At 46.1% G+C, this 11,004-nt stretch overlaps 1 protein-coding gene across 1 annotated transcript; it reads left to right on the top strand.

Annotated features, from left to right (window-relative positions):
- Positions 1 to 7,535: 7,535 nt before the first annotated feature.
- Positions 7,536 to 10,683, top strand: LOC124009826 (secretogranin-2-like). Its single transcript, XM_046322017.1, has 2 exons — positions 7,536 to 7,663; positions 8,483 to 10,683. The coding sequence occupies exon 2, from the start codon at positions 8,483 to 8,485 to the stop codon at positions 10,274 to 10,276; it is 1,794 nt and encodes a 597-aa protein (XP_046177973.1). The 5' UTR covers positions 7,536 to 7,663; the 3' UTR covers positions 10,277 to 10,683.
- Positions 10,684 to 11,004: the final 321 nt, after the last annotated feature.

Below are 11,004 nucleotides of genomic sequence, written 5' to 3'. Positions count from 1 at the left end.
CTCATCCTCATAACCCTGATCTCTGTTACCTCATCCACATAACCCTGATCTCTGTTACCTCATCCTCATGACCCCGATCTCTGTTACCTCATCCTCATAACCCTGATCTCTGTAACCTCATCCTCATAGCCCTGATCTGTTACCACATCCAAAGGACCCCGATCTCTGTTACCTCATCCTCATAACCCTGATCTCTGTTACCTCATCCTCATAACCCTGATCTCTGTTACCTCATCCTCATAACCCTGATCTTGGTTACCTCATCCTCATAACCCTGATCTGTTACCTCATCCTCATAACCTTGATCTGTTACCTCATCCACAGGACCCTGATCTGTTACCTCATCCTCATACCGCTGATCTCTGTTACCTCATCCTCATAACCCTGATCTCTGTTACCTCATCCTCATAACCCTGACCTCTCTGTTACCTCAACCTCATAACCCTGATCTCTGTTACCTCATCCTCATAACCCTGATCTTGGTTACCTCATCCTCATAACCCTGATCTGTTACCTCATCCTCATAACCCTGATCTGTTACCTCATCAACATGACCCTGATCTCTGTTACCTCATCCACATGACCCTGATCTCTGTTACCTTATCCACATAACCCTGATCTTTGTTACCTCATCCTCATTACCCTGATCTCTGGTCCTCATCCACATGACCCTGATTCCTGTTACCTCATCCTCATAACCCTGATCTCTGTTACCTCATCCACATAACCCTGATCTCTGTTACCTCATCCTATTTACCCTGATCTGTTACCTCATCCTCATAACCCTGATATTGGTTACCTCATCCTCATAACCCTGATCTGTTACCTCATCCTCATAACCTTGATCTGTTACCTCATCCACAGGACCCTGATCTGTTACCTCATCCTCATACCGCTGATCTCTGTTACCTCATCCTTATAACCCTGATCTCTGTTACCTCATCCTTATAACCCTGATCTCTGTTACCTTATCCACATAACCCTGATCTTTGTTACCTCATCCTCATTACCCTGATCTCTGGTCCTCATCCACATGACCCTGATCTCTGGTCCTCATCCACATGACCCTGATCTCTCTAATTACCTCATCCTCATAACCCTGATCAGTTACCTCATCCTCATAACCCTGATCTCTGTTACCTCATCCTCATAACCCTGAACTCTGTTACCTCATCCTCATAACCCCGACCTCTCTGTTACCTCAACCTCATAACCCTGATTCCTGTTACCTCATCCTCATAACCCTGATCTGTTACCTCATCAACATGACCCTGATCTCTGTTACCTCATCCACATAACCCTGAACTGTTACCTCATCCACATAACCCTGATCTCTGTTACCTCATCCTCATAACCCTGATCTCTGTTACCTCATCCACAGGACCCTGATCTCTGGTCCTCATCCACATGACCCTGATCTCTGGTCCTCATCCTCATAACCCTGATCTGTTACCTCATCCTCATAACCCTTATCTCTGGTCCTCATCCACATGACCCTGATTCCTGTTACCTCATCCTCATAACCCTGATCTCTGTTACCTCATCCACATGACCCTGATCTCTGGTCCTCATCCACATGACCCTGATCTCTCTAATTACCTCATCCTCATAACCCTGATCAGTTACCTCATCCTCATAACCCTGATCTCTGTTACCTCATCCTCATAACCCTGAACTCTGTTACCTCATCCTCATAACCCCGACCTCTCTGTTACCTCAACCTCATAACCCTGATTCCTGTTACCTCATCCTCATAACCCTGATCTGTTACCTCATCAACATGACCCTGATCTCTGTTACCTCATCCACATAACCCTGAACTGTTACCTCATCCACATAACCCTGATCTCTGTTACCTCATCCTCATAACCCTGATCTCTGTTACCTCATCCACAGGACCCTGATCTCTGGTCCTCATCCACATGACCCTGATCTCTGGTCCTCATCCTCATAACCCTGATCTGTTACCTCATCCTCATAACCCTTATCTCTGGTCCTCATCCACATGACCCTGATTCCTGTTACCTCATCCTCATAACCCTGATCTCTGTTACCTCATCCACATAACCCTGATCTCTGTTACCTCATCCTATTTACCCTGATCTGTTACCTCATCCACATGACCCTGATCTATGTTACCTCATCCACATGACATTGATCTCTGTTACAACATCCTCATAACCCTGATCTCTCTGTTACCTCATCCTCATGACCCCGATCTCTGTTACCTCATCCTCATAACCCTGATCTCTGTAACCTCATCCTCATAGCCCTGATCTGTTACCACATCCAAAGGACCCCGATCTCTGTTACCTCATCCTCATGACCCTGATCTCTGTTACCTCATCCTATTTACCCTGATCTGTTACCTCATCCTCATAACCCTGATCTCTGTTACCTCATCCTCATAATCCTGATCTCTGTTACCTCATTCTCATAACCCTGATCACTGGTCCTCATCCACATGACCCTGATCTCTGTTACCTCATCCTCATAACCCTGATCTCTGTTACCTCATCCACATAACCCTGAACTGTTACCTCATCCACATAACCCTGATCTCTGTTACCTCATCCACATAACCCTGATCTCTGTTACCTCATCCACATAACCCTGATCTCTGTTACCTCATCCACATAACCCTGATCTCTGTTACCTCATCCACATAACCCTGATCTCTGTTACCTCATCCTCATGACCCCGATCTCTGTTACCTCATCCTCATAACCCTGATCTCTGTAACCTCATCCTCATAGCCCTGATCTGTTACCACATCCAAAGAACCCCGATCTCTGTTACCTCATCCTCATAACCCTGATCTCTGTTACCTCATCCACATAACCCTGATCTCTGTTACCTCATCCTCATGACCCCGATCTCTGTTACCTCATCCTCATAACCCTGATCTCTGTAACCTCATCCTCATAGCCCTGATCTGTTACCACATCCAAAGGACCCCGATCTCTGTTACCTCATCCTCATAACCCTGATCTCTGTTACCTCATCCTCATAACCCTGATCTCTGTTACCTCATCCTCATAACCCTGATCTTGGTTACCTCATCCTCATAACCCTGATCTGTTACCTCATCCTCATAACCTTGATCTGTTACCTCATCCACAGGACCCTGATCTGTTACCTCATCCTCATACCGCTGATCTCTGTTACCTCATCCTCATAACCCTGATCTCTGTTACCTCATCCTCATAACCCTGACCTCTCTGTTACCTCAACCTCATAACCCTGATCTCTGTTACCACATCCTCATAACCCTGATTCCTGTTACCTCATCCTCATAACCCTGATCTGTTACCTCATCCTCATAACCCTGATCTGTTACCTCATCAACATGACCCTGATCTCTGTTACCTCATCCACATGACCCTGATCTCTGTTACCTTATCCACATAACCCTGATCTTTGTTACCTCATCCTCATTACCCTGATCTCTGGTCCTCATCCACATGACCCTGATCTATGTTACCTCATCCTCATAACCCTGATCTCTGTTACCTCATCCTCATAACCCTGATCTCTGTTACCTCATCCACATAACCCTGATCTCTGTTACCTCATCCACATGACATTGATCTCTGTTACCTCATCCACATAACCCTGATCTCTGTTACCTCATCCACATAACCCTGAACTGTTACCTCATCCACATAACCCCGATCTCGGTTACCTCATCCTCATAACCCTGATCTCTGTTACCTCATCCTCATAACCCTGATCTGTTACCACATCCAAAGGACCCCGATCTCTGTTACCTCATCCTCATAACCCTGATCTGTTACCTCATCCACATAACCGTGTTCTCTGTTACCACATCCTCATAACCCTGATCTCTCTGTTACCTCATCCTCATGACCCCGATCTCTGTTACCTCATCCTCATAACCCTGATCTCTGTAACCTCATCCTCATAGCCCTGATCTGTTACCACATCCAAAGGACCCCGATCTCTGTTACCTCATCCTCATGACCCTGATCTCTGTTACCTCATCCTATTTACCCTGATCTGTTACCTCATCCTCATAACCCTGATCTCTGTTACCTCATCCTCATAATCCTGATCTCTGTTACCTCATCCTCATAACCCTGATCACTGGTCCTCATCCACATGACCCTGATCTCTGTTACCTCATCCTCATAACCCTGATCTCTGTTACCTCATCCTCATAACCCTGATCTCTGTTACCTCATCCTCACAATCCTGATCTCTGTTACCTCATCCTCATAACCCTGATCTCTGTAACCTCATCCTCATAGCCCTGATCTGTTACCACATCCAAAGGACCCCGATCTCTGTTACCTCATCCTCATGACCCTGATCTCTGTTACCTCATCCTATTTACCCTGATCTGTTACCTCATCCTCATAACCCTGATCTCTGTTACCTCATCCTCATAATCCTGATCTCTGTTACCTCATTCTCATAACCCTGATCTCTGTTACCTCATCCACATAACCCTGATCACTGGTCCTCATCCACATGACCCTGATCTCTGTTACCTCATCCTCATAACCCTGATCTCTGTTACCTCATCCACATAACCCTGAACACTGGTCCTCATCCAAAGGACCCTGATCTCTGTTACCTCATCCTCATGATCTCTGGTCCTCATCCTCATAACCCTGATCTCTGTTACCACATCCACATGACCCTGATCTATGTTCCTCATCCACATGACCCTGATCTATGTTCCTCATCCACATGACCCTGATCTATGTTCCTCATCCACATGACCCTGATCTATGTTCCTCCGGCTAAAATTTATATTTATTCAATAGAGGTTGTGATGATGATGCAGAAGGATTATACTAACACAGCCCATCACACACATCACACACACACACACACACACACACACACACACACACACACACACACACACACACACACACACACACACACACACACACACACACACACACACACACACACACACACACACACACACACACACACACACAAGCATATCTTCATGTGAGACTCTTGCGAATGAATCAGTGTGCTCACGTCAGAGAGGCTCTTCTTCTCCCTCGAGAACAGTCAGCTGACGGAATGTTAAAGCAAAACACCTCCAATAGCAGCCAAGTGAAACGTGGAGCACCTCAGGACGTTTGGAGGGAGGAATTAGTGTGTACTCCAATGGCTACAACCTTGGTGGGTATGTAAAAAGCTCAAGTTATTGTACACGATGACAGCAAGTCATGTGATGTGATGGTTATGTGAAGTGTGGAGGGCATTTCAAGGGTGAATTGTAAGAGCACTTCTGAGTGAATGCTGTGAGTTTATTGAGCTCTGGGGGAATAGTTTGAAGCACTTTAGAAGGTAGAAGGACAACGAGAAGTACTGTAGTTTGGGCATCAATGTAGGTTATATAATTGAAATGACTCAATTTGCTGAGTTTAATGAGGATCCTTAAGGTTTCAATTAATAAAACTGTGAATCCTATTAAATCATACACTACATGACCAAAAGTATGTGGACATGTGCTCGAACATCTCATTACAAAATCATGGGCGTTAACATGGAGTTGGTTCCCCCTTTGCTGCTATAACAGCCTCCACTCTTCTGCGAAGGCTTTCCACTAGATGTTAGAACATTGCTGAAGAGACTTGCTTCCATTCAGCCACAAGAGCATTAGTGAGGTTGGGCACTGATGTTGGGCGATTAGGCCCGGCTCGCAGTTGGTGTTCCAATTCATCCCAAAGTTGTTAGACGGGTTTGATGTCAAGGCTCTGTGCAGGTCAATCAAATTCTTTCAAACCATTTCTGTATGGACCTCGCTTTGTGCACGGGGGAATTCCCATGCTGAGACAGGAAAGGGCCTTCCCTAAACTGTTGCCATAAGCTGTAAACACAGAATCGTCATTCTATGCTGTAGCAATAATATTTCCCTACACTAGTACTAAGGGGCCAAGCCTGAACCATGAAAAACAGCCCAAGACCATTATTCTTTCTCCACCAAACTTTACAGTTGGCACTATGCATTTGGGTAGGTAGCGTTTTCCTGGCCTACGTCAAACCCAGATTTGTCTGTTGGACTTTCAAATGGTGAAGCGTGATTCATCACTCCAGAGAAAGCTTTAACCTGCTCCAGAGTCCAATAGAGTCCAATAGCGGCGAGCTTTACACAACGTTTGGCATTGCAATGGTGATCTTAGGCTTGTGTACGGCAGCTCGGCCATGGAAACCCATTTCATGAAGCTCCCGATGAACAGTTCTTGTGCTAACATTGCTTCCAGAGGCTGTTTGGAACTCGGTAGTGAGTGTTGCAACCGAGGACAGACGATTGTCACGCGCTAAGCGCTTCAGCACTCGGTGGTCCCGTTCTGTCAGCTTGTGTGGACTACCACTTTGCAGCTGAGCAGTTGTTGCTCCTAGACTTTTCCACTTCACAATAACAGCACTTAGAGTTGACCAGGGCAGCTCTAGCAGGGAAGAAATGTGATGAACTGACTTGTTGGATGGTGCTACATTGAAAGTCATTGAGCTCTTCAGTAAGGCCATTCTGCTGCCAATGTTTGTCTATGGGGATTGCATGGCTGTTTACTCGATTTTATACACCTGTCAGCAATGGGTGTGGCTGAAATATAATCCACTAATTTAAAGGGGTGTCCACATACTAATGTATATACAGTGTATCTGAAATAGCGGTATTAAATTCCCTGTATAAAATCCCACCAATACATATTATTACATGTCTGTAACTGGGTAGGCCTGTTGACATGTTGTTGATACGCAGCGTTATTATTTAACGCCTGCCACTGCTTTGGCGTTGACATTGCGTGCCACCAGGTCCCTGACCTGCTCGTGACGTGTTGTGATGGGCGTCCTGATCAATGGCCCGATTTTAAAAATCATTATGCCAGGAGGAGCGCGAGCCATGCCAGTCGATGCATTTACCACCGGCTGCGTCTCTTCTCTGCGGACCATAAGCGAGACAGAGAACTGCGACTGCTACTAAGATTCTGCAGCTCCTCAGTGGTGGGTTCAGGGCGTGAGTCATCACCGGTGGTTTTAACCTCTTATCTTCCGCGAGAGACGGATGTAGTAGGATAACTCCCTGTTACACCTTATTGTTCTGATAATTCCATTAGGCTAATGCAAATCACTGCAATGGATGTCAACAGACATAGGTGATTTCTATGGGTGTAGTTTTTATGGTTAAGCTATTGCTTACTGCTTGAGTAAATGTGTGCCTCATTAGCAAGTTAATATTTACACGAACTGCAATCTGAATAGGGTGGTAAATGAAGCTATACAATTAAATGGTGTAAGAATTGATGTCACAGTGATAACTATTGGCCTTCACAAAGCTAATTGGGACAAGCCCAAAAATAACCCACCACTTTTCCAAAGGGAGTTATGAATAGCGCTTGAATAATAATTGATACAGCTAGAAACAGACAATATCCATCTCTATTTTAAGCACACTGCCTTTTCTTAGCATGCTATATCATGAGCCTAAATCATGTATTATGGATTTCCAAAGGCTGGGTATTGCGTGCGTACTGCTGTGATGACGCGCGAGTCAGGTGTTGCCATATATCACCCGGAGCTGTCCTGGTGCTGAAAACAGAATCGCTCGCGCTACGACTGGGAGGAGATGCTATACACGTTTACTACTGTCGTCTGAGCTACTTACCGAAAGGTACAAACTCATGCATGTCTTTTATTTCTCAAACAAAGATTACGATGTTTGTAAGTTATTTGTGGGCTTTCCAGCATTCCGTGTTTAGATTTTCTCTCTCAAGTTCTCATCTCTTATCTGATCTCGGCAATGGCTTGGAATTGAGTTGAATAACTGATAGCCTGATAGCTGTGTGCATGTTGTTGTGATGCATGTCAAGTAGTCTGATGCATTTTGATATTGGGCAACATTGAGATGAATGAATTATTATTATATCCTTCATAAAAGTGTTTAATCGAGATGGTTTGGAGAAAGGCAGCCACAAGCAAAAAAGGTTGCCCTGACAACGGGCAGTGACTCATCCTGTGATGTAGTCTAGTCATTTAAAAACAGTGATTCACAAATATAGCCCACTTCTCCTTGGTGGGTGATTTTAAACTGCTCTAGCTATAACCTACTTTTTATCCTTTGTGCATTGAGTCATAGCATTCATCACTTATAAGGGTTGTCAATGAACTCGGCATGAATTGAAACGCAGATTTTTCATTAAAATAATAATTTGCATTGGAGTGTGGTGGTAACCTCCTTAAAGAGTTAGAAGATTCTAAGAATTTGGAAGATAGAATCTCAGATCAAAATGTAAAAAATGTGCAGGCATATTATTGTTAAACTCATCTCTCTCTCTCTCTCTCTCTCTCTCTCTCTCTCTCTCTCTCTCTCTCTCTCTCTCTCTCTCTCTCTCTCTCTCTCTCTCTCTCTCTCTCTCTCTCTCTCTCTCTCTCTCTCTCTCTCTCTCTCTCTCTCTCTCTCTCTCTCTCTCTCTCTCTCTCTCATATGAAGATGCTGTCACTCCCCAAGCTATCCACCGGGAAAACTGTTGTTCTCGCCTGCCTCCTCCATGCGTGCGCGTCCCTCCCCCGCCATCACAGGCTCAGAGGCGGGGAGTCCGAGGACCGGCAACCCGCTGCATACCCGCCCAGCTCAGACATGATCAAAGCCCTGGAGTACATCGAGAGCCTGAAGCAGCGGACAGATGGGGGCAGAGAGAGAGAGGAGCCAACAAGAGACTATGATGAGGTCGAAAAGTTCCACATTCTCCTCCAACTCGCCTCTCTCCAGGACAAAGGTGCACCCGAAAGGCAGTCTCCCTCGCCGACCCAGAGAGAGCAAGACATCCCGACTGAGCAGCTGGTGAGAGCCTTGCTCAGGACCCTCCAGGAGCAGCCCGCTAGTCCCCTCAGACCCGTTCCCGTGGTGCCGGGGAACGAACGTCACACGCACAGGTACCAATCGGTGAACACAGGCAGCCCCGTAAACGCACCTGCCTACGGTGGCTTCCCGAGGCCACACAAGAAGTACCCGCTGATGTTCGAGGACGAGGAGAATAGGGACAGCGCCAAGCGCGCTACGGAGGACCTGGACGAACAATACACTCCTCGGAGCCTTGCCAACCTGCGCTCCATCTTCGAAGAGCTGGAGAAACTATCCACATCCACCGGCCAGAAGCGCGGAATCTTTGATGATGATGATGATGATGATGAATTCAGTCTGAGGAACCTGGCCTACGAGGATGTGGCGGGCGGGGAGGAGTGGATTCCTTTAGAGGAGCAGGTCGAGACGGAGGAAGTGGTAAACGGGAGCCACGAGGAGTTCGACAGGGCACTGGAGCAGAACTATGACGAGGATGAAGAGGAGGAAGGCAATGGAATGCAGGTGCAGCGCAGAGCCAGCCAGGACAAAGAGGACCCAGAGGACGATACTAAACTAGTGGATTATTACCTGTTGAAGATACTGGAGATGAGTGAACATGAGACAGCCAAGAGGCAAGCTGGAGAGCAAAAACATAGAGTGATTCGCCACCCCCTGGTCGACCCCCAGGCTCTGAACGAGCTGTTAGAGATCTCCCTCAAGCTCCACATCCCCCCGGAGGACCTCATCGATATGCTGATCACCGAGGAGATCAGAAAACTAGAACGTCACCCGCAAGCCTCTTCCCGCTACAGGACCAAACCGAAAATCAGATACTACAGCCGGAGACTGCCAGTCAAAAACGCTCCTGAGGACATGGACGAGGAAGACTTCTTGAAAATCATTGAAATGGAAACCATCAGCAACGACTATCCTGTGAGTCGGAGGCCGCTCAAAAGTGTCTCTGTCCCGGCCAGGGTTTCAGCACCACCCGCCCCGGTGAGAGTTTCAGCACCAGCACCTCCTCCAAAAATCCCAGCTCAGTCCGGCCGAAGGGAAAACTTATTTATGTCGGAGCTCAACAAGATGCCTTTTAGGAGAGAAGCCGATGACGATGACGAGGCGGACGAAGACGAGATAACAACCTTTCTGGCGGCCAAAATATTAACGGAGTACCCTAGCACGATCAGCAAACGCGACACCCAATCTCAGGCGAACGGACAGTTTCCTTATGAGCTATACGAACAAGCCATGAAAGATTACTTTGACCAAGCGGACAGTGAGAAAGCAGGTATGCTGACAAAGAGAGATTCAGTAGCTAACGAGGAGGTAGTGGAGTCCACTGAGACGCAGGTGAAAGATGAGGTAACGCCAGAGACCGCGGCTCCAGAGTCCGAGAAAGAGGAGGAAAAGGAGCATCGCGGAAAACCGTTTGCTGGAATGTAAAGCTAAGATCGGAGGTCACGCACGACATCCTCTACTGAAATATTAATAAGTCATGTTTATACTATCTCAAAATGTCTGCTGGACTCTGGTTTACATAAAATGTGTATATACATGAAGTAACCTATATGAATCATCTCAGCGTGCTGGGCATGGAGGCAAAGTGTGTTGTGTAAACATCTGGGTTTGTGACTTTTCCAATCTTGTAACATTGTGAAAATGTAATTCACTGATAGAGAGTAAGACCGTCACCGTCCTGCCTTTCAACCCTGTAACGCTGCTCTGTAATCGCTCAACTCTCTCTATTGATGTGGTAATATATATGCTCATTTTGAAACCATTTTGTACGTGTTTAATAATGTGTGACGAGTTGGAGATGAATAAAGCGTTAGCGCCATTTTTCTTCTTGCTGCACTGTGTGTTTTTTAATAAACACTGATCACTACAACAGTGATCAGAAAGGCCTTCTGAATGATCGTACATTGACTGACAGTGATGATTAGATATTGATGATCAGAAATGCCTTCTGAATGATCGTACATTGACTGACAGTGATGATTAGATATTGATGATCAGAAATGCCTTCTGAATGATCATACATTGACTGACAGTGATGATTAGATATTGATGATCAGAAAGGCCTTCTGAATGAAGCTTGATTCCACAATGAAAGTGTGGGAAGTTCCTTTTTCACGTCCCTCTTGAGCAAGCTTGAACATGTAGACAATTCC

Source organism: Oncorhynchus gorbuscha, linkage group LG22 (genome assembly GCF_021184085.1).
Source record: "Oncorhynchus gorbuscha isolate QuinsamMale2020 ecotype Even-year linkage group LG22, OgorEven_v1.0, whole genome shotgun sequence".
Lineage (NCBI taxonomy): Eukaryota > Metazoa > Chordata > Actinopteri > Salmoniformes > Salmonidae > Oncorhynchus > Oncorhynchus gorbuscha.
The sequence above is the reverse complement of the archived record's forward strand: the minus strand, read 5'-3'. Positions and strand labels throughout refer to the sequence as shown.

Excerpts from the sequence above, each read along its gene's own strand:
- LOC124009826 (XM_046322017.1), top strand. The coding sequence starts at position 8,483 with ATGCTGTCACTCCCCAAGCTATCCACCGGGAAAACTGTTGTTCTCGCC.